At 39.1% G+C, this 24,917-nt stretch overlaps 1 protein-coding gene across 4 annotated transcripts in view; it reads right to left on the bottom strand.

The window, feature by feature from the left end:
• Positions 1-24,917, bottom strand: part of ARHGAP24 (Rho GTPase activating protein 24) — a 210,359-nt gene that overhangs the window by 150,984 nt on the left and 34,458 nt on the right. For 2 of the 4 annotated variants that reach the window (XM_031046816.2, XM_031046814.2), the window contains exon 2: positions 20,211-20,410. In XM_031046816.2, coding sequence (XP_030902676.1) covers positions 20,211-20,390 — 180 coding nt within the window. In that variant the 5' untranslated portion in view covers positions 20,391-20,410. Of the gene's footprint in view, positions 1-20,210; positions 20,414-24,917 lie in introns of those variants that run through there. The other 2 variants (XM_031046815.2, XM_031046813.2) reach the window with 2 other exon arrangements.

Below are 24,917 nucleotides of genomic sequence, written 5' to 3'. Positions count from 1 at the left end.
TGCTTCCTCACTTCTAAGACTTCCTTCCCATTGTAGCTATGTTATCGTAAGCATTCTGCCACAAGCCTCATCACCACAATCAAGGACATGTATTCTACTTCAGCAAGCTCTATTTTATACTACAGATGATGGATGGTGACAGTCATCTCTATTGGGACTGTTATTCTCTTGATACAAAACTGCTGGGAGCTGTCACCCCTGCTCATTCACCTTCTGTGTTTTAATAACATGGGACAGGGGAGATGCTTTCTGGAAAGTTCATGAAGGAGTTGCTCTATGGTTTGATTAAATGATTCTGTAGAATTCAATAGGGGATGATATATTCCTTAGAGAAATGTTTCAAGGTCATTAAACATTTCAGTATTTCAGAGAAAACTCAAGTATAAAACAATAATATTTCTGTTCCACTCTTTAATTTTAAGTGACACACATTTCCATAAAGGTTATGAAGAATATTAAATTTGGAATAAACAGTTAATAAATTTGAATGTTAATCTCATTTGTTCCCCTCTTTAAACAGAGACTGTCCCTTGGTTTCACAATCTGATAAAAAAAAACATAGTAGCAGTGATTGCCTATACAAGAAGAGCTGACAGTCCTGTGATGAAAAGTGCTAAGTGCAACACAGTATTGTTTAAAATCTCTTGTAGCTATCCTAAAAACCTATCAAAAAATCCAGTAACAAGAAAAAAACCAAAACAATATATTTACCTCTTAACAGTGTTTGACTTTAAAATTGCTCCCTAAGAAGAGATAGACACTAGTATCCTACAAGATTGTATAAAACAAACGTTCATGTGGTCTATTTTACAATGGTATCAAATAAAGCAAGAGAGCATGGTGGTCCTTCTTTATGCCTGGTATTTACATTAAATAATTAACAAGTAATAAGACTCATCAGCAGAAAGCACTTACACAGCAAGCAGCAAATTACTTGATTAAGATACAAAGTATCTTTACAAGATATATATTTCAACAGAAGACTCAAGAAAACAGGAAGTGGGTAGGTTCCTACATGAAGCATCTTAACATCCCACAGCCATGTCCCTTTTACTTCAGGACCACATGAAAGACATCTTTGTGCAATGCTCATTATTCTCTGTACTTGCCTACATGGGAATATCTACAGGAACTAAACACAAGCAAGCGCCTAATATCATAGTGCAAATATCTATAAAAGCATGCACATGAGAAGAGACCCATTTTCATTTATGGCCTAAGCTAGGACTAGTCAGTCACTCACCCGCTGATAAACTTAGCAGGAAAAACCAGAGCATGTGGAAAGGAGCTGCCTGGGCCTGCCTGATGCTAAGTGTCTGCATCAATACCAGTATTATTATGCAGTTCCTACAGATGTCATCTTTTAGGAGAATACTTAACATAATTGCCCATTTGCAAACACTGGATAGAGACTATTTCACTCTGTCACCAGCTCCATACAGTGTGCAAGGTCCAATGTATTTTACTATTACACTATGCAGTAATAATACACTTCTAGACTTGTAGAGAGGTATGAAAAGTTCTGCCATTTTTACTTCCTTATAGTTGAAGGTACAGGGTCCTTACTCATTTTTTTAAGACATGGCATCTACTGTCTCTTGTGAGAAATCAGAAATTAATACATTACAGTAAATTTTGTCTTCAGTTTATCAAAGCTCATGGTTCCCTCCTGCAGCTAAGCAAAGCACACACTGCAGGCCAAAGAAATGACCACCTTACAGAAAAATTTTCTAGTGAAGAGCTACAAAATGTCGAATGCAGATTCCTGCCAGCTGCACTCACATTCAATTCACTGATAATTTAGAGAAAATATAAAAGGCATTTTATTAATTCTTAAAATAGTTACAACTTTTCTCACAGGTGCCTGGCACAGAACTGTCAACACCAGCAGCCATGCCACAGCCTTCAGACATGATGCATTAGAAGAGCGTATTATCCTGAATCACCAGCTCACACAACTTGTATTCCCTACCTCTGGCACACTTTCTTCAACCCATTAAGAATTCACTGAGGGGCAACATCAAGGGATCTATACAATTCAACCAAGCACATCCAAGCTCTAAACACACTCAGATCCATGTGTTCTTAAGCAAGTTTATAAAGGCCATTTCCACCATTGTAATCCTAGATAATAAGAGCCAGGCTGCAATGAATAGTTGCTGTTTTCATGAAGTCTTTATATGACACACTGCCTCCATTCTCTGCAGCCACAGGGAGCTCAACCCTTTTTATCCCTTATAAAACATACTCCATGGGTTTAAAAGAACATTCTTCTTTTAGAAAATAACTTTGTAGTTTCATGAAGGTGAAGAGAAAATCTCATTCCTCTGCTCATTTTCACAGGATTGGTTGGGTTGCTCGTGCATGCAAATGCTGAATGCATTAAACTTTGCATTCCTTCTTCTGAAGGAATGTTTCTCTGTTTCCCACTAAAAGGCAGTCCTGATACAGACAACAACACAAAAATGTAATTCCTGGAAAAGAGGATATTTATTTGTCCATCTTGCTAATGACAGAGCCTAGCATTTGCAATTACTCCTGCCGTGACAATCTCAATATAAGTTAAAAATCAGTGACTCAACTATTATAACACTGGTGACATAATTTACCTGGGGTTTTCTTTTTCTATATATGCAGTTGACAGTTTTGAAAAGGTCTTACCCTAATTAAGATTATTCTTGCCTACCACTTCAGGTCCCTGACAGAGTCAATGGCTTCATCTTAGACAAAAATCTGACATACTCAAAAATGTCACACAGAGAAATGTGCATCCTATTGTAGACTTAATCCACAGATTAAACTAATGACAGTCAATTCAATTCTTTCTCAATACGCTACAAGCCCCCCACAAAATGGGGTCTGTATGTTCTCCAAATATTAAATACAATTGTTTTTTCTTTCCAAATCCTATTAAAATATTATCTCTACACGCTTTCACTCACGTTTTGCAATGTTTTTAACTTAAAAAGTGGTTATTAAATTATTCATACACTAAAATTAACAGTGGATAATTGAAAATATCTGAAAACCATAAGCCTAGGCTTTTCCTTTTGGGCTACTAAAATTCTGCCCAGAGAAGATTGCACAAGCCTTCATATATTTCACAAGCCACTGAACAGGTAACACTCTCTGAAATTACAGTTCAGAAACTCTGTTAATTTGGGTACCTGCCACACTAGGTATGGCAGATTATAATTTACAGCTCTACAGCCTTCTCTTCCCCCAATACCCCAACCTCAGTTTTGTTATTTCCAAACATTCCCAATACCCTTCCACCCCCAAGGTTTTTTTTGACATTTCATCCTGCCACTCCACCAATGCAAAGGGGAAAAAATATGAAAGGACAGTGTTACCTGGAATAATACCAAGGTATCAAACAGTACTATTGTGTCAAAATACAACTGCATCTTAAGCATTGTTTGCATCAGAGTTTCTGATGCAAAATGGGATTTGTTACCAGAGGTGACAAAGGCATTAAAGTTTCTGCCACTCAGGACAAACACAGGCATACACAGAGCACAACCCTCTTCATACTCACCTGAAGCACGCATTTTTTCAGTGGGTATTCCTCCTTTATTACCAAGCTAATTCAGAAAGAGGTATATACACGTAACAACAAATCTGTTTCTCTCTTTGAAGGGAGAAATGACCAGGCCTGAACACTGGTCACTACAGACGTCTTGAACACATCCAAGTCAGTGTAAAACCTGTACCACCAACAGCTAAGTGAAGCATAGCCCACAGTATGCTCTTAAGCAGCCCTACGAGACACAGATGCTGTCTGATAACCCAATCATTAAAAGAAATTGCACAATAGCTGTGCTGCATTTCTCACCCAATGCAGGACAAGGAGCTTGCTAGCACACAGATGAAGAAAGTTAGCTGTCTAAATAATTATCTCTGGCAAGCCAAGAAACTCACAATTGACATTGCTGATTCCCAATCATGTCTCCTGCACTCAAAGCTGCTTCTCTGAGATGCCAGCAAATTGTCTCTCTGCCCCTTTGCTGGTATGCAGAAAAAGCTGTAATGATGTGTTTTGACATTCTCCTCATTCTTACTTGTGTCTCCACATCATTTAGACAAAAATCATGCCCTTCCTATGACTACGTTTTTCAAACAAGCATTTGCAGAAATCCAGGGAAAACCAGCTATAATTGACTCTCTGCCTGGCACTCAGGAACATCTCTCAACCATTACACAATCTGTTTTTTCATCCCTCCAGCTGTAACTGCTATTGTCTAGCATAATAATAAAAGAAGAAGGAAAAAAAAAAAAGAAAGAAAGAGTCTTATAAGATCCTATTCCATTTTCCTGTCAATGAAAACTTGCCCAGGCACCCATTTCAGTGCCACCTTCTAAATTTAGGAGTCTCACGGAAGTGCTCTAAGTGACATTCCTGGCAGGTAACATCAAAGTCTATTCTATTCTGAATCATTTAGGCCAGTTAGGAGTCTATAGAATAATTACTATTTATTAGTTTATTACTAACCTTAGTGGGTTTATTGCTTTGCAGGGTTGTTTTGTTGGTTTGGGGGGGGGGGGGGGTTGTTGGTTTGTTTTTTGTTTGGTGGTTTGGGTAGGGTTTTTTTAATATATATATAAATAAAGTGGAAAGCCAGGATATACTCTTATAGCAGGATTTAGAGCATTCTCACTAACACTGCTTTCACTGTTACAACCTAAATAAGCCTTAAACAAAAAAAGACAGCAAAAGAAAAAATGTCACCATCCCAAATAAAAAAAAACCCAAAACAGTTTTAACAGATATGAAATAAATATAAAAATATTTATATACCTTTGGAGAATTTGTGCAACAAAGTTTAAGTCAATTAAACTGAACCAAAAGTCATTAAAGTGATAGAATATGTTATGTATCGGGGGGGGGAGGGGTGGTGGAAGTAAATTTAACTCCTGAACTGCTACCATATTCATAAGCTCTCAAGTGACACCGGCACTCAGAAACACACAGCTACCATGTCACTGTAATAGCAAAGGCAGAGGTTGCTTTCACATGCTGGACTTCAGATTCAGCACCTTCATCAATACCTGCATTTTCTTTGTATTGTGTGCAGACAATGCTTTTCAGAGTACTTAAATGCTTTGTTAGACAAGCTGGATACAAAACCTAAAACATTTTCTATTCCTACTTTGTCCAAGAAATTCTGGTTTTCTTAGAAAAACCTCAAAGAAGGACACTGGATTCATGTGGAAGTAACATGAGCTTGGAGCTTTAGAGCAGGACCACCTACACTTCAGACAGGAAGTCAAAAGACTCATCTCTTCCATTAAAATACTATCTTTAGCATTTTCCTTGCAGACAGTCTTCTCTCAGAGAAACACAGCTTCTTGCCTCTTCCCCAGCAAAACTCCACCACTCCCCCAGATCCTGCCTGACCCACAGTGAGTCTGAGCTCAGCAACCCTTCCTGCTACCACCTCACTCTTGCTGGGCACACAGTGGCCAAATTGTTGGCTGTCTGTGTGAGCAGCTAGTAGAAAAATCTGTCATTCAACCTTCTCACTGACTACACATGTATTAATGGACTCCACAATGTGCAGGAATTCTTTTCTGGAAAGTATCTATTATTCACAGCCACCCTACATAAAAAGCTTTTATGCTATTCCTGAAAGTTTACAACACACTGGGAACCGGCTGGACACAGTTCACAGGATAAGGGAGGTGGGGGGAATGCCTTTAGCTGGTTTCATTCTTCAGCAGTCATTTGTCCCATTGCTGACATTACCACCAATTTGAGAGAAGCCTATGTATTGTTCTAGCATCTCAGAAATGCTTTGGCATTTTACTCTCTGGCTTGTTTAACATTATTATTCTATTGTCAAATGTTAATTTAAAAGAGTCTGCACACTGAAACTTAGAGGGCATTCTGTAAAAAAGCCCCTTTGTCCCTGTATCATCCACACAGCATACCTTCATGAGCTCTACTGTGAGCTGTTTAAGGTTTTAAAAACAATAGTGGCTGAAGTCTTTTATGAGAAAGCACTAGAAGCCAAATACTGAAGCTAATGCCATTTGCAGATGCACACTGTGTCTCACAAGTTGAGCCAAACAGCATAACACAGACAAATAATTATCCTCTGAAGAAAACTGAGAATGTGAAGAATGGTGGTTAACAGATTAATGAAAGTCTTACTAGCTCTGGAAGTCCTGCTCTTCCTCCCCACACCTGCAGTGAAATCCTGATCCTGTTCTCTAGTCACTTATTTAATGTGCTCTTCCCTCAATCTCAGATTACATTCTTTGAGCCTACACAACACAGTTAAATTTTCTCATGTAGGCCCTCCTGACACTTCATGCCCCATCCCAAGGTCGAATGCTTACATTCGCATCCAAACTCCCACAACAACATGTGCAAGCCCCATACAGCTCTGCATGCATATATTTAACCCCTCTCTGAATTTCCCCCTGCTTGCACCCTCTTGAAGATGCCAGATCAAATTCACACTCTCCAGCTAGTCAGCCGGACTAGTTCACATTTGATCTACTAGATCTGCAAAGCACTTTCTCACTGGGATCCCACTGTTGGGCCGCATCCACCTCATCTTGTCTTTCCACCAGTACACCCATTCCAGCAGCAAAGGGAGAGCAGGACAGGGGTGATGGAAATCAATCATCCATGCCCTGCAGATGGTCTCAGTCCCGACACATGGATGCTGCTAGAGGAAACTAAGTATAAATAGTACTTTAAGGGCTTTTCACCCTCGCCTTTCTCCTCCTACTTCCTCAGCTCTGCCCCTCTCCCAAAGCACAGTGCAATGGAACAGGGAGGAAGAGGAGCAGGAGAACACTGTGGATATTTACAGTGGAGAAAACAATATAAATAAAAAACAAAGTAAAGAAAGGACACTTTCTGGCAGACTCCACCAAAGTCAAATACACAAGCTTGTTCTTCTCTTCAATGGTAACACTTTATTTTGGGTAACAGGGTAACCTGAAAGCTTATAAAGAAATATCTGCTTAGGTACCCATATTAACTCAAGTTTTTTGAAGTAAAAAGGGTCTGGAAAGCATCCTGCATTTCTAAGGTCCTGTAGCATACTGGAGACATACAACTGTTGATCACTGCACTGGATGCAAGTCGTATGGCTGCCATTACAGAGAACAACTGAATTACCACGCACTGCTTTTGAGAGCTGCACCGCATGTCTGATACTTAAACATATTCAGGAAGGAAAGTACTTAAGAAATATTGGAATATTTTGAGAAAATAATTTTGTTGTAAATACAATTAATATGCATTATTTGGCTATTTAAACCCTTCCGACTTCTGAAATCTGGTGCATTTAAACAGCAGTACTGCTGGTTTTGTAACAGAGACCCCATGTTACCCAGAAAGATACAGAGACAGCAAATTGAGCAGGACCTCCAACAATGGAAAAGACATTGAGAGACACAGTTGTAGTACAGACTCCACATGCAACACTGCATTTAGTTAGATAAAATTTTTCCAATATTTCAAAGAACAACAGCTCACATATAAGCTATTATGAACAGTATCATCAGTATCTGAACATCAGGATTTTCATCAGGACACAAATAACTGTGGAAGTCCCAGTGCTGTTATCTTCTGAGGTACCAAGAAAGCAACATTTTAACCTAGAAGACCTTCCTTCTGTTTAATTTAACATTTAATTAGAAATATTACTGTGCTTATGTGTGAGTCATCATATCAAAAAAGTGCAAGAATACAGCTGTGTTGGAATGCAAGCCAAGAGTGGGTATGCTGATTTTACTTTGTGGTTTTTGTCATGGCATCTTAATAACTTATTTAGCTTTACTCACAATGTTAAATACTCTCACATTTAGACATTTTATTGGCCTTTTGTGCATTCAGAGCAGTAGGTATGTTTTCTTTACTCAGTTAATTGGATACTTCTTTCCAGTGTAGCAAAGGGACACTGAAATAATCACCATGTTTGCTAGACCAGCTATTACACTACAGAGGTTAAAACAAATGCACTTGTTTGGTTTTAAAACTGGATGTAACCTGTTTCTTGCAATCACAAACACATTCTGAGGTCTAGTGGGAAACATTAGCTAATACCAGCAGTCATACTGCATTGGTCTTAAAATCCTGGTTTCACACATGAATAAAGGCTGAGCTTTCACGCTCCAAAGTCACAAATGCCTTGGAAAATGTAAATCTCCTGCTTGCAGAGGAGAAGGGCTCTTTCCAGTGCTCTTTCCAGTGAAGACTGCTCCACAGCTGACAAGAGCCAGGGATAGCACTGATGTTTGCTGGACTTACTAATTATATTGGCACAAGTGCTTTGTTAGAACTTGGAGACTATTTTAAGGAAATAAAAAGCTTACCATTTCCTCCTTGACATAAGACATGAATCCTTGTCTGCAACTGCTGAGAACAGCTTGGTTACTCATAAAATGCTAGACTGGTATTCACCAATGGCAATTCATCTAGTCACCTTGGTAAGAGCTAGAGGGTAGAAAATAATTTTATGCATTTCTTCTTACCGTCACATTATAAAATACTGAAGATTCATTTTACTCTGTACCCTCCACCTCAGCTCAGGTTAACCTATTCAAAAATGGAGTAATTAGCCAGAAAATGGAAAGGCAAATACTTCAGTATATCAAAAAGGCTGACACAGAGGCTCTGTAAGTTTTCTTTTTCAGCTGTGAATCATACTTCTTTTTCCCAGATAGTGTTGGCTAAATAAATGAGATTATATAAATACAGAAAGAAAATGAAGAAACACACCTGGAATAACAATCAAACCAAGGAAACAAAAGGGAAAAGATCTTCTGTTGATTTGAAGTCAGTTAAATGCAACATATATGTTTTACAGCCAGGACTATGAATGAAGTCTAACACTAGACTTCCAGACAAATCTGTGAATTCTCATACTAAAGAGCATACCTCCAGTAGTCCATTGTTATACGTGTCTTGCTGAGCCTCACACCCATCATAGCAAGATACTTGGGGACAGAAGAGTTTTAATATTGTATGGAATTTCATACTGTCATTTAAAGGGAATAAAGTAGATTTGATGTTCATGAGAATGATCTGGCATTCTCAAGAAGCACAAAGAAGGTTACAGCACAATAAACTTCACAGTGCTACATCTCCCTTTCTTTCCCAGCACTACTGTACATCTCATCCCAGCTCTATCCATGGCCAACCTCTCTGCTTAAACATTTATGTAAGGAACTGTGCAAACAGATTGGTCTCAGTCTGTCTTTTTCCTTCTCTGGGAAGTGCTAACAGGAGTTGTAACTAATACAAATCATTATAGTATTTCTCATTAGGTGTTTTCTCAATAAGTTCCTCTAGGCAATCTTTTCCCTGTTGAAATGAATCATTTCTGTAACACAATGCTTATATAGCACAAAGTCTGTTTCACTCATGGGAAACTAGATCATTACACTGAATTTCAAAGTATGCAGATGAAAAGGTAATACTGCATTCGACAAAAGATAGCAAGAAAAACTGAGACTCGCTGTCAGCTTTATTTAACCATAAATCACTTTATGGTTAGTAATTACGATTAGAAATAAAAGATTTTATAATATATTTTATCATATATATTATACATTTATAAATAATTATATCTATAAACATAAAAATATACAATTAAATACACCATTACCCATGCATTATTTATATATAATTTATAATATGTATTCTAATATAAAATGTACTGAGCAGCAACTTTGTTTGCAGAAAAAGTATCAGAAGAAACAGCACATAAGTAATTTGCTAATACTTTAAGCTGGCAAAAGCTAAACAGAGTTTCAGTAATTGCTGGTACACAAAGGGATAGGTATCACTTTTCAGCCCAGGGAGGAAATCTGGCACCTTAACAATAGGCAGTATGTGGCAAATAGTAACTTTAGTAAGAACTACACACAGAAGTTTTTAACAATATACTTTCTCCCCACAAATACTAAACCTCTTCTTCAGGTATGGAACATTATTTTTTGCTTTCAAGTGAGGAAAAAGCAAAGAAGGAACAAGTTAAAACTGCAAGTGTGTCTCATTCTCACTCCAAAACATCTGAATACTTCCACTTCTTTTTCAAGCTGTTCATTTACTTTTTCTTCTTGCATCTTGCTAGAGTATTTGTGCTTTTTAGAATGCATTTTTAAGATACTAAAGCTATGATTAAACAGCAAAAAAAAGGAGTTGATGCCCACCAAAGACCAAGTGGGTGGCTGGAGGGGTGGCCTCTATGCTCTTCTCAGCATAAGCACAGAAACACACTAATTACTAATATAGGACCATGGCATGCAGGCTTTTCACTGCTCCCCATCCTTCATACATCCAACACTATTTCAAGATTGAAACAGTCATCCCTCCAAAGTAAAGGAGGCCTCCCATTTTTCCTTTGCTTGTGGGAAGAAAGGAAAACTTAAGTTTGAAGCAACAGACATGGAAACACAAAAGGAAATGGAGCAGGTAAGTAGTCCTAAAACAGAGCTGACACCTATGGATTAGGTGAAGAAAGCATATACTGCAGGGCCATCATACAAGAAGATTTTTGTGAGATCCCCACTGTATTCTGGCAAAACCACATACAGGAGCTTACTAAAGTATCAGCTCATTACTTAAATCACAGCCTCATGTCTGTTTTCTATCACCTGCATTACCAAATCATTACATTAATGTTCATGTCAACAGGTTTCCAAAACACATCTCTGTGTCTACTAAGCTCTTCAGTTGCTCCTTGTCATTATTCAAGAGTTAAAAGCATTTGCTTTTTCTTGGAGATGTTGCAATTATTCACCCAGAGCAGGAGCTCTTTGTGTGTAGCTGCATATGCTTTTAATGGGTTTTATTCTGCAGCCAAAGCAGTAACAGAGAAAGCTTTTGTTAGCTCAACTTTTGTGCTACAAGTCTGCTGAAAAGGATGTCCCTCCAGTATTAGAAGTTAATTTAGCTGCTTCTGCTACCATTCAACCCTTGGCCTCTGTTCTGAGGCTGCCAACACAAATACCACCTGTGATGGCCATTCTCATAAACTTGTTCTGTATAAAGGGATTCAAAATGTCTGTCTCAACTTGATCAGGGAGACGTGTCAACCCAAAGGCTCTAATAACCAAGACACCAAGGAAGAAGCTTTTTTTTGTCCACAGTGTCTATGTTACATAGTGTGTTGTCAACATTTTGATGCATTTGAACTTGCACAGGATTTAATGTGTTGAGCCTGAGCTCACAGAGAAGAGCATTTATGCAGTCCCACTGAATGAAGCTGAAAACAGTGGACTTGTACAAATGCTGCTAAAAAACCATTGCTAGATTCAGTCCTCAGTTATTACAGCTGCAACATTAAAATAAGTCCTTCAGCAGTAAGCAAAGAAATAAGCAAGCACACCTAGGATTTCTTTAAATAGGAATGTTAACTATGGCCTGCACAATATAACGCAGCACCAATTGAAATTTTCAACATCTCAAATATTCTTTTCATAGCATACACTAAGATAGTGCTACCTGCAGGAGTGCCAGGTTTTGAACTGATCAAATGTCACTGAATTTGATCAGTCAGGTTTCAAACTACAGCAGCTATGTCTATTATCTCAAGTGTTAGCCCTTAGACAAGACAAACTTGTCACATAGCCTCTGCTACGCAAATTACTGCAGTGCAAAAGACAAACTCTGATGTCCTGGTTTCGGTTAGGATGGAATTAATTTTCTTCCTAGTAGCTGTGTTTTGGCTTCAGTCTGAAAACAAAGCTGATAACACAGTGATGGTTTAGTTGTTACTTGGTAGCACTCAAGGACTTTTCAGTCTCTCAAGCTCTGCCAGTGAGGAGGGACACAAGAAGTTGGGAGGCAGCAGACAGAACACCTGACCCAAGCTAGCCAAAGGGGTATTCCATACCGCAGCACATCATGCCCAGTGTATAAACTGGGGGGAGTTACTCAGAAGGCCAGGTCGCTGCTTGGGTCAGGCTGGGTATCAGCCAGTGGGTGGTGAGCAACTGTATTGTGCATCACTACTGTTCGTTGGCTTTTAGTTTCATCTCTCTGCTTTTATTATTTCCATTTTTAATATCAGTATTATGTTGTACTTTACGTCAATTATTAAACCGTTCTTATCTCAAGCCACGGGTTTTACTTACTTTCCAATTCTCCTTCCCATCCCACTGTGGGGAGTGGTGGTGGTGGTGGTGAGTGAGCCACTGCATGATAATTAGTTACCAGTTGGGTATAAACTACAACATTTACTCTTAAAATGGTTAAGGCTCCACATATGCTTTGAAAAGAAACCATTCAGTTTACTTAAAGATGAATTTAGAGATTGATTTCCACAGAATTTCACCTCATACCCTCACAAGTGCTGCATAGCAGAATTCACATTACCTGCTTTACGCTACTGGTACAACAGCTATTAAGCAAGGAAAGCTAGACAGAAACATCTAGAGCAGCCCACTGCTCCCTGACTGAACATAACAGAAGGCACTGCACTGCACTGGAGTTGATAATACAAAACCACCAGGATGACTAAGAATTTAAGTTAGCAGTCTTTCAGACAAGAAGGTAGTAACTATGAAACAAGCAATGACCACCACCACAACATAACCAACAGCAGCCTGACACTCTCCTCAGTCTGAGGAGACAATCTACACAACTTCACTAGCCTGTTAAATATACATTCATTAGCATTCACCAGAAACTAATTTTTCATCTGGCAGGCAACAGAGAAAAGCAGGGTGTATCTCCTCTCTCCTCCCTGCCCCAAATCCTGTCAATTGGCATGATCCAGAAATGGAGAGGGAAGAAGGGAAGGAAAGATGGTGCAAGCATACAAAAGAAATGCAAGACTCAAGACAGTTATAGCCTTGGCAGCCCCACCACAATGGAAAAGCAGTTTTGTATCATGCAGTGGCTTCTTACATCTGGGAATACTGCTCATCCATGAAATGCAGTGAAGCATACTAAGGGTTTAACTTTAATTCAGAGTTAGCAAGCTATTACAAACAAGCTGGTTTCCTGGTCCCATGAAGATAAAGGTGGGGGCAGTTCTCTGAACATTTGGACTAAGCAGATGCACTGGCCACCAGGAACTGAAATTAAGCTGTTGGCTAGTTTACATCTCACTAGGACGACTATCTTTTCCCATCTAACAGCAGCTGTTGTCTGAGTCTAATTATACACACAGTTTATACAACACATGGTAGCACACTTGAGATCTTTAGCTCTGAATGCACACATGGTCAGTGGTGCTAGCATTTTCAATGCCATGAGGCATTTTTGCTTTGTTCTATTATAAAAATATTTACTAGAACTTATTTCCAAATTTGGATTAATTAAAGATACAGAAGCATGAAAAGATGCATTTGTTGTTCCCAAATGGCTTTGGAAGAGGACCTGGGGCTGTACTGCCTGCCACATAACCGGGCAGAACCAGGTGGTAACATCTTCTCTTTACCATCTTGACTTTCCTAGTTTGGTTATAACACCGAAAGTCCCAGTGGACTATGCAAGTCCAAATACCTTGAAAGGTTCATATTTCCCACTTACAAAACTGTCTCAACTCAAGCAATTTTGAACTTCAGTCACTGGACTAGTTTTCTGAAGCCTAAGACAAGATGGACACATTCTCAGACTTGCAAAGCATCTAGGCCCACTGTTTGTTTTATGTTTTGGGGCAGGTGGATGTCAAAACGCATTGAAGAGGCTGACTGTGAAAAATATATGAAAACTTTTAGTTTTTGTTTAAACTGAAGATCTACTCAGGCAGTCAGTGGAACTCTCAGGGCATGGGGAATAGGAGGTAACCATTTAATCTGCTATTTTCCAAGTCATGAAATGGGGTTGGGCATACTGAACCATGCAGAGAGCAACAGCCTTACAGCTGGCCATTTCTGAATGCTACAGATACCAGGAGAGGTAGAGGGGTGGAAGTTATTTTGCCAGCCAATGTATTCAGAAGCAAAAGAAAACCCAGTGGAAGCTGGGGTCAGAGCCGGATCAGAACAGAGAACAGCAGCAATGCAAGGATAAAGACTGCATCTGAGGGCTGTTTTGAAACTTCACTAAAGTTCAGAGACAATTAAAAGCTACAAGCCCTCAGGAATCAAGTATGCACAGATTCTAAACTAATTAGTACAGGAGCAGGATAGTATTTTGTAGGTGGTACCAGTACTGTCAGAGACAATGACACAACTGCTACATGCAAAACTGAGAGAGACACCGCTCCTTGTGTTGAACTGAAACTTAAAATCCATCTTGGGGGAACTGAATTTCCAGCTGCATAATCTGGGGCAAAGCACTGGGAATTGCCTGATTTTAGCAGAGAATCCATAACCTTGTATGGTGTTTGGTGACATTCCCGTAATTAACATGGCAGTTAATGCTGGAGGAAAAACCTTCTTTCTTCCTGTGACAGTTTTCAAGACTTCTACTTGGCCAAGCCCAAGGCTTCCTAAGTTTTTCAAAAGAATAATCACTGAAAATTCAAGGTCATATTTTTGGTCTGAAAGAAGCATAAAAAAGGGGATTAAAGTTGGAATTTGAGCCTCCAAGTTGAGCACCTCAGTAACTGACCTTGTGGCTATTCATCTCAGGCTGAGGACAGAAATTCAGTCCTGTGAATTTGAGAAATGTTTTGCAAGTAACAGAATAATGGTATTAGAAACACCCTATTTTCAATTAAACTTAGCTTTATCACAGTAATCCTTTTAGTACAAAATTCCCATGGGTATCTATCCACAAGATTGTATTACACCTTTAAAAACACATAAATCACTGCAGTAAGAAAAAAAATATGTCACTATGAATAAGTTGCTGCAACCTGCTGCAGTAAATTACTTAAGAACTTACAAAGGCATATAGGTATTAGAAATAGCAGAACCTTCTACTGTATGTAAAAGCTAAGACCCATCTTTCAATAACCATCCCTATATTCCAGAAGTTCAGTGCTTCAGTTACAAAAGCCTGCTTATATTCATATACTTGAGGAGCCATTCTGTGAAAAACCACAAAAAAAGATCCAAAGCAGTCTGGGGCTTTCACTTCACTTTTCACACTGAATACCTACTGTTCAGTGAGGGTAGCAGTTCACCACGTGAGACAGACCAAGCTTTAGATGGCTCTGCCTGTTGCCATGCCAGGTCATATCTGTTTCTGTCTTGCGCAGAAAAAAAGCATGAGATTCTGCTATTCACATTAGGCAGGAAACGACTCTTCCTGCCTCATCTGAAACTCAGTCAGTGACAGAGTTAAGAAGTCAATTTTTAGTTTAAAACTTGAGAGACCTTATGTTCAGTGGATGGAGATCAAGAATGATCAGGAAAGAAAAAAATGCCCTAGTCATAAATAGCAAGGTATGTTACACAGAGGCTTCTCTTCCTTCAACTAAGTGTTTCAAGAAACAGGAAATATGATCACACCAGGAACATACAGCTAAACCAAAATCTGTTTCTAGTTTGCACGAATACAAAACTGGAAGAAGCAGTACCTTATTTTAGTGAACTTATGCAAAGTCATAAGCCATGAAGGGAAAGAAAATAAAGGAGAGCTCACACTCCAGACTGCTGAATTGCCATGGGATAACAAGAACAACCAAGCCACAAATGCACCAAGCTCACTGCTCCTACACTGGTAAGGATTCATCCCATAGCACACATCCATCCCAAGACCATTTCTATTTCTTAGACTAATAGCAAGTGTTGTACCTAAAAATAAAAATAATCAAAAAATCTAAAAAACATTATTAGTGCTCTGGACACTTGCTGTTCTCACATCAAATCCTCTACTTTGCTCCACAGAGTTTTGAGCCTGGACCACAAAGGCAAGCATGCAGAGACTTGGTGCTTCACATCCTGTCCTACACAAGACCGAGGCACCTGCTCTTACACGTCAAAGCAGTATCTATTGAGAAGCTGTTCTGCTTGCTATGCTGCTCTTCAGTATTTACACTAAAGCTGGTTCCTGTAGCTTTCCAAAGACAAGGACCAGAGCAAACACTACTCTGCTCTCCCTTACTAAAAATCCTCTAGGCAACAAGGATAGGTGTCGATTTCTTGTGATGCAGTTCTGAAGTGCATGTACAGTTAGGTTTTTTCCTCTAGCCAGAAATGTTATCCATTCCCTTTTAACTTGTAAAAAAAGCATGATGCTCAATCTTTAATCATGTCCAATATTAATACTGAAGATTTCCCCTACCAACAGGCTAAGTTTCAAATTACGTAATTATCCCATTAATTTCTATATAACATGTTCATTAGAAGGCTTTATTTTCATTTTAAAATGCAACTGAAATTTGTCATGTTCTATTAATGCCATTAAATGGATTTTTCTGTCAATGAAATTGTTACAGAAATCAAGTTAAACGAGATGCACATATTTTGCCAGAAAGAAATACTTCAGAATATTCTGTTTGTACCTGTACTTACAATTCCAGCTGCCACTTACTTACAGTTTCATCAAAGACCAAGTAAAATTCCACATTTAAGATTCACACCTCAGCATTCAAATCTGCTGTCCCTTCCCAGGATTTGTCTAAGATGCTGTGAGCCACTGAATACTGCTTAGCATTACACCAAACCATTAAGAACTAGGATCTAGAGGATAAAAACTGTGCAGCAAGTGTTCAGAATGGGATATAAACTGAAATAGCAGATCATAATCTGCTTTCAGGCCTACACCAAGTGTTTCTTGAAAGCTAGTTCATAGTTCTTTAAGATCTCTCTGCTGTAAATGTCTCAAATTCAAGACCATAAACCAAGTTGAGTGGCAATGACATTAAGTGCCTAAGACTGAAACACTGCTTTGACTGGATAAACTTGCCCATTTACAACCTCGTACTGATGATGCTCCATCACTACAGGTTACCTAGTTTTGCTCCCATAAACACGCTTCCTCAGTAACACCAGGAGAGTGTAACAGCAAAGCTACAAGGAGATGATGCTTGGAAGCTCCTGTTTATGAAACTACAGAAAGAATAGACTGTTTCACTAAGGTGCTGACTTCCTCTGCCCATGCAGACCTCTGCCCATGCAGACCATGCCAACGCAGAAACAGATGAAGAAGTAAATCACAGACAGAGTAAAAAACCAAGAAATACATTTTCATGGGCTGCTTTTAAACAACAGCTGTACTGTGAAGGAGGGAATGCTAAATGCCAATTTATTTCAGCTGCCCACATTTCAAGTTTGGATAGCTGACCTTCAGATCTAGCATAATACTAGCTTCCTAAAGTACAATGTGGGCTGTCAGGAGTAAGGTGACTTACAAAGACAGTAGGCAAGACAATATCCAGCATCACTTCCAAATAGTCAAAATTACACAGAATTATCAGACATCATAATTTATTTCTTCACATGCCTTGCTGATTTATTTGTTAGGTTTTCTCTCTTCTGGAATTGACTAGATTTTTGTTATCCATACCCACATCTTCAGTAAACAGAAATGACATCTTTGCCAGATCCCCAGAGTCATTTCAAGGATATCAGAGCAAAAGGTATCTGCTATTCTTACTGGTAAAACTACAAAGGGAAAGTTTCTTGTGTTTGATGATGTTAAAGAATCAATGGCAATTCACTGACCTTCACTGTAAGATGAACATCTGTGTGCTGATTTTTCTGCTGCTGTTCTTCCCTAGCTCAGGATGCCTATAGGCATCTGAAACAGGCTGGCAGAGACATTTCCCCATACTCACACTCATAGTTAACGACCTTTAAATTTAATAGTCTAACATCAAAGAGATGTACACAAATTGACTAAAGCGTATGTGATGGCTACCTGTATTACTAGCAGGAAATGAGCACGCTTCAGGAATTCCAAACATTTACTGATAGTTTAGACACAAATGTTATTTCTTTTCTTTAATCCCACTGTACACAGCCACCTGCAGAATAGTCTGACAGATAATAGAATTTTTCTATAATTCAGTCCCATTCACATCTCCATCACTTCCAAAACCACAAATACCATGGCATAATTTCTGGTGCAGACTGGACAGGATCCAAGCCCAAATATTAAGCAGACTGGCACTCTGGACACCTACTGATTTCATACCAAAAACTGGATTCTGCTTTCCTCTAATTTACATTAAGGCTGTGAACACAAACTCACAGGTTTGTGTGTCCCCTCCTGCTGTCATTCTTCCACCTCCTGCAAATATACATACACAAGATGTGCAATTAGAGCATTCCTCAGGACAAGTAATCGCCACTCTCTGCCTCTTTCCAAATACAACCAACCAGTAAGCAGAATAAAAACTACAATCCATTTGGGGAAATAAAACCAACCTCATTAACTCTGTTAATTATATTATTGTCTAAAAGAATTATTGTACAATTGTACATTGTACACGCTCTATAATCCCGTAGTGAATAAACAGTATTTATTCTAAACACAGACCCAATATTACATGGCTAATCCAATAATAAGTACTGCTTACTATTTCCTAATGATATCCCTATGCACTGAAAATTCATGGTATCAGTTGAGTTCCTTGCTTTAGCTCTCCACAGTAATAACAACAGGGTTCCTAGAAGGTCATAGTGATTTTTTTATCTAAGTTAATGCAGCAAACCCTTCAGTATAGTTAAATGGAAAAAAACCCACTTCTGTATATGGCATTGAACCTAGGACGTATTTTAGGAACTGACAGAAACATTCCAAAGCTACACCAACATGAGAAACTGACTGATCCTAATTTGGAAAGGACATTCATTTTCCAAACCTATTGGCTTATTTTAAGTTACACTTCTGCTGGCATTTCTCCCCTCTTCCTGTGGCATCTCTCAATGGAAAACTCAAACTGTCAGTTATTTAATAAAGTTATACCTTATCTATCAAAGGTATGAGAAGATCAAAATCACCATCTCCATTTTGCAAAAGGTAAGTAACAAAATCAACAGAATCTTTTGAAGTCATCCCACAGGTCGGTGGTAGACAGACAAGATGGCAATTTGGGTTTCATAGTGCTGTACAAAGTTCCACACAATACGGCATTGTGTCATCCCTCAAAAAGCTATGAAGTCCTTGCATGCAGACGTACTAGCAGATGTCAAATGCTAGGAAGCAGAGTTGTATTCTGGAAACCCAGCCTCTGGCCCATAGACGTTTTTGTTTTGATGGCTGTTTTTACCTTCTTCATAAACACTATATATATAGTGAAAGATACATTTGATTTCCCAGAACTTATTAGCTATTTCATATTCAAAGTAGTCATAAAAACATGTAAGTTGTAAATACGCAGTGTGATATTTTATTAACCTATATGATGTGATAATTTTAAGGACAAACTGCTACCAAGGCTGTAAAATTGATACTCAGAAATTAACTAGTACAAGAACCTTCTTTGGGAACAATACCTCAAGACTGAACAGTTTTCTTGACATGTGCACCACAATACAAGCTGCAAAGCTTGACAAAGCATCATGACCTGTTCCATGCAGGAAGCTAGATTAGATGGGCTTTATATGTCTGAGAACAACTTGTCAAATTGCACATAAAACTTTATGTCAAATTGCACAAACCAAAACTTTACTAGGCATAACAAATATAAGAGTGGTTGTATTTTAATATCTGTACAGAAGTAAAAATTTCAGGGCTTTTTCTGAAGTCACAAGCATCTAGGAAGTGATTAATATGTAGAATTATAACACTCCTATGTGTACTAGTAGAAGATCTCTCTTAATTTATTATCACAGAGGCTCAGGCCTGCCTACTTTGAGGGGCAGCATTATTTACACTTACGGCACTCTCAAGATAGATGGCCTAAGGCATGCTGGTGAAAAAGCTAAATAATAGGAAAACACATGAGCATTAGGGAGCAGTAAATCACCACAACAGAACCAGGCAGCAGACAGCAGTGTGTCCTACATTACAGATGGCAAAGTATTCAGGCTGCAGTCTTACAGGATTTCCTATTTAGGTAGACAGAAAGTAGGGCTACTCCACCTTTTCAAATACAGCTTATTCATCGGCCTCAGTCAAGTCCATCTGACTTTCTTTTGCTACTTTAACTTCATGTACACTCCACTCCATTTAAAATTATGCAATCATAAACCTGACATGGGAAAGGAAGCTGTAGAAACAAGGCTAATGGGGAAACCGCACTAACTGCCAAGGCCTGACTCAGTTTTGTATTCACTGTTATCAAAATCCCAAGTCATACTGAGTCAGTCACAGAAATTAAAAGGTTTGTTTCTTTAAACACCAGACAACCCTGTTTTCATTAACCTGTTTCCCTCTCTCACCTCCCATCACTCACCAAGGGCTTGGTTTCATCTTCATCTTTGAAATAGTAAAGCTGGTCACCCTTGAGAACAAACCAACGTGTGTGCCAGGTCTTGACAAAGCCTCCTTGCTTCCGCAGCCACCCGCACTTGATGGCACTATGCCGCCCTTGGCTCGGTGGGGGAATCTCTGCAGAGCCATTGTGCTCTTCCATGCTGGCACTGGGCAAGTCTCCTGCTGACAAAAAAAAAAATAGAAAAAAAAGGAGAAAAAGGTAAATAATTAGATTATTATCCAGGCAGTAACTTGCTCCTTTCAACTCAGCTGGAAAAGAAATATGCCCCAGATACAAAGGTGTGCTTGAAAAGCATTTAGCATCTGTCTGCTTATTCTTAAGCACCCCATCAACTGAGACAGTAGCAATATTGACCTCAGTTGCTAAAAAGCAGGAAAGAAGCAAAAGATTTGTTCAAGTACAATGTAAGATATTTGAACTAGCACTGAGGAATACATCAGCTGTTTCTTGAGATGAGTTCTCCTGGACTGTAGGCAGTAACAAGGAATGAATTTACGAAACATCTCTGGACTAAGGAAAGCAGTGTGTGTGCTTCTCACTACCGTACCTCCTGACAGGCTTGCTGCTTTAAGCAAATATTAAAGAAGCCTCTGCTTCTCCAGGGCTTAATATACCCCACCAGACAAGCAGGCTTTTTTTGTTTTGTTTTACCAAAGCCCATTTAATGGAATGGTGGCAGTAAATACAAGAATAGCTCCATACTCCCTCATACAAGCACCACTTGACCAAAGTGAGAGTGCATCCAGCCATGCTTTTTATCAGACATTTTGCAAATCATGCAGAATTTTGGTGTGTCAACTCAAGGCACAAGAAGTGTGTCAAAATCAGAGCTGAAGTGTGGAATTAAACTTGACAAAGTTTTATGTAGCTGCTCAGCCTTTTTAAAACTAAACTTTCTAACTATCTCTGGACAGAGATGGATCTTCCTGATGGATTTTGTACACACAATCATGTAGTCATATGCTTAACCTTCATGGTCAAAAGGCTCTTCATGATTCCCTATTAACTCTGTTAATAAGTCTGATAAGCTCAACAAGCTCAGGATTTGAATTTCAAGTTCTGATATTTTCAGTTGAAACACAAATCAAACTGAGACCTACACGTGCCAACCACTATTTACCTAAACAGAATAAAATGTGACTATAACCACAAACACACCAGTGTGCAAAATTAACAGTGAAATTTCACTGTGCTTAAGTGCTTGAAGAACATGTTTCTCTTCTTCATAGACTACCACTGGCAGCCTTTCTTGCCTAGTCAGGAACTTGCACAGCTGTTAGAGCCTGAGAAAGACAGCTTCATAGGCAATGATCCATTGGTTCCAAACATCAGGATGGGAAAACAATAAAACATTCTAAACACTGCAGGCAGGAGATAAGTCCAAGCCTGGCACTCCAGCTCCAATCCCCTATACAGCAGCATGTTCCTGATCATAGTAAAACACATCAGCATTGCAAGGATATGTGCTCAGCTCCTAAGGTAGACCAGAAACAGAAACACACATTCATTCAGTAGACAAGGCCATCCCTCCGACAATTAATACAGCAGTTTGGATAGTGTTACATCATTGCAAAATAAACTGCAATATAATCAAGCAAGAAGAAATAAATAGATCAATAGATTCCAGTCAGGAGTGGTTTTCAGCCCATTTTTCCTTTGCCTTCTTTCTTCCTACTATTCACACCTTTGGAACAACTTCTCCACCTACCATATCTGCTGTGCATTTATACCTTTTGCTTTTAACACCCACACAGCCTGTTGTCATGTCTCTGCTTTGGGCTGAATCTTGGAATCTGATCTCCGTGGTTAAAACTTAACTGCTCTGTGCCTACTGATGTTAACGTGCCACAACCTGAGCACAGAGGTTTCACAGCCAAGTACTTGTTGCAGGATCAAAACTTAAATCACTTGGTGATACTCCTCTCAGAACAAGGAAAATAACATCTTTCTCAGGCCCCTTTAGAATTCATCTAGAGTCACCCAGAACACTTGCACTGTTGCATTTACCTGAGCAGAGTGTCCCTGCAAAACATACAAATGTGTCTGGTTCTCAAGAGAGCAAAGATTGGGGTTTTGTGCCTAGGATTACAATTTCATTTGAACAAGAACACACCAGTTGATAAACCCTTAGACCACACTGATAGAAGGTTTCTATGAGGGTGCTGTATCTTCAGAGTACACACTCCGAAAACTGCAGCTCTAAGGCTGCAGAGTATGTTAGATATTGCAGTGAGGTTTCTGAGCTGAAACTTGCCTCCTTCCAGTCTGGAGCTGCAAACAAAGATTTTACTACCACTAGAAAAATTAATAGCTTGCTTTCTCAGTGCCTTTTCATAAATGTCTGCCCACACTTCTGGGCTCTTATAATATTTTTAAATCACTTTGCTCTGTAACAATTAATTATGAATGCAACAAAGCAGTGGCCAAGCAGCCTCTGAAAATGGTACAGCTTTATCCCTTGATGCCCAAGCTCTCTCATTACCTTAGCTCTTCAGAAGGAGGAAGACAAGTTAAGCAAAATAATTTATAATAAGCAATGGTCAGATAATCTCTAAGAATCTACTTCATCCATAAACAACAGGTTTTATGAAACTGACTTGCAGCCTACCTCTGCTCATCACCATGTATGGTGAAATGCATTACCATTTCCAATGAGGACAGACTTACCTGTGCTATATGAGATCATTCTCTCCAAAAGGAAATGCACCCAACTCATAATTAGTACTTTTTTAATATAAGCAGAAATCTCTTGGATGCTGCTGTGTTTTGGCTAGGCCAAAGTAAATGCCAAGGAGCAGCCCTTCAACTCACATCCTTAGGAAGTGAATTAGCAAATAACATTGTAAACAGTGGGTAAGTTATAGCAACTGAAAAAAAGTGAAGAACAAAATCATTACCCATACACTATCCCCTGCTCCTTGCTGCACAACCACAGCTCTCAGCTTCAGCTGACCTGATCAGTTTATCTCTGCTACATAGGCCAGACTCAAGGCAGGAACAAAGGAAGAGTTCAAATACAGTAATTACATGTATCACTGCAGTGTTAAGGACACCAGGCCCCCATTACACTTGGACCACAAACAAGAATCTAAATACCGAAGTCAAAAGCAATTAACTGCTTGGATGAAAGGCTATTTTTAATTTAATTCCTCAAAATCCTGTTTCACTGATGTTGACACCAGTGTGCAAACTAAGCATTTGGATTTTAGCTAGCCAGGGAAAAAGCTATTTGATGTACATCTCTTTGGTAAAATTTGTATCTTAAAGTATTTCTGCAATACTAAAACAAATGAGGTGTTGGAAAGATGGCATTCAACTGCTCCCAAGTCCTCACACGCAAGTATAAGATCTCCTTTAAAGCAGTAGTATGTCTGCACACTTTCTATACAAAGCAGTTGCATTATTTCATTTATTAGTGATTTAAATCTCTTCAGCAACCAAAATTTATCCACCTTTTTTGTTAAAAGGAATTGTATTTAGTCATGAGATTAAGTTTATTTGTTTTTTTGCATCCCTCTTTGCCTTTCAGAAAATGCCTACTACAAGCCAGACTCAGAATCAGAAATTCCAGCAGCTGGCTCATTTTCACTAGTTGTTTTTACAGCTGTTTCAACACCAAGATCATAAAAATAAATTGCAGAAATATCAGGGCACTGGCACTGATGCAGAGAACAGTGAGGTGCAAACACTATGTAAATAACACATGACAAAGTGTGGAATTACATCAACATATTGCAAGTCCTCTCATAAAACAAGGCAGAAAGCCATGCATTTTCAAGCACTAAATGAGCATACTCCTCAAACCCATCTTCTGAACGGGAAACATAACATGTATTTGCTGCCAGAGTCAACTCTACTGACTTGGCCAACCTCCAGGTTTGGTAATGACCAGAACTGAACAAATGCTACACGGTCTATTTGTTTGGGGCTGGCTGTGGGCTAACTCTCCTGGGCTTGTCTGGACATTGGGAGTGCAAAGTAAACAAAATGAGAAATGTTTCCTGACACGCTGGCCCTGCATCAACATCTTAAAATCCTCAGAGCCCATCACCATCTACTGCTGCTGGTCCCAATCCAAACACCTTCTGCTCCCATAAGGGCATCTGCCTCTCACAATAAGTCTGTCTAGAAGGCAAATAACTACATTTATGTTCTCCTCGCCAATGTGGAAGGTGCCATGCACAAAAAGCAGGGATGTGTTTCTCCTCAACTACAGCCCACTCAGTACTTGAAATATGGAACTCGTCAGCTCCCCCAGATCCCAGCACTTTGGCAGGAAATAGTCAGAGAAAATCATTAAGGCACAACAAGTCCAGTTACAACAAATAGTCACAGGATTGCACCGCGATGACCCATTTGGCAAGAAATTATGACGGTTTGCAGTACTTTTTTATTCTCACTGAAATTTGCCATGGCCAATATAGCACATTTGAAGCATGCAGAACATCATCTGAGTTCACTTCCAGCAACCCTTCTTCATCTTTGCCATTGCTCAGATGCCTTATCAAATACTTTGCAGCCCAATGTCAGCCTGGTACAAAAAGGATAAAGATGAGAAGCATCTAAGCACCATTCTCGTCCAGCCTGTTGCAAGGTCGAGCCCCAGAAGGGCAATCAATGCAACAGATAGCCAGTAAAGATCTGCAGTTTTGCAGCAACAGTTGG

Source organism: Melopsittacus undulatus, chromosome 7, assembly GCF_012275295.1.
Source record: "Melopsittacus undulatus isolate bMelUnd1 chromosome 7, bMelUnd1.mat.Z, whole genome shotgun sequence".
In the NCBI taxonomy this organism is placed as follows: Eukaryota; Metazoa; Chordata; class Aves; order Psittaciformes; family Psittaculidae; genus Melopsittacus; species Melopsittacus undulatus.
Note: the sequence above shows the minus strand (reverse complement) of the source record. Positions and strands in the feature narration are given on the sequence as shown.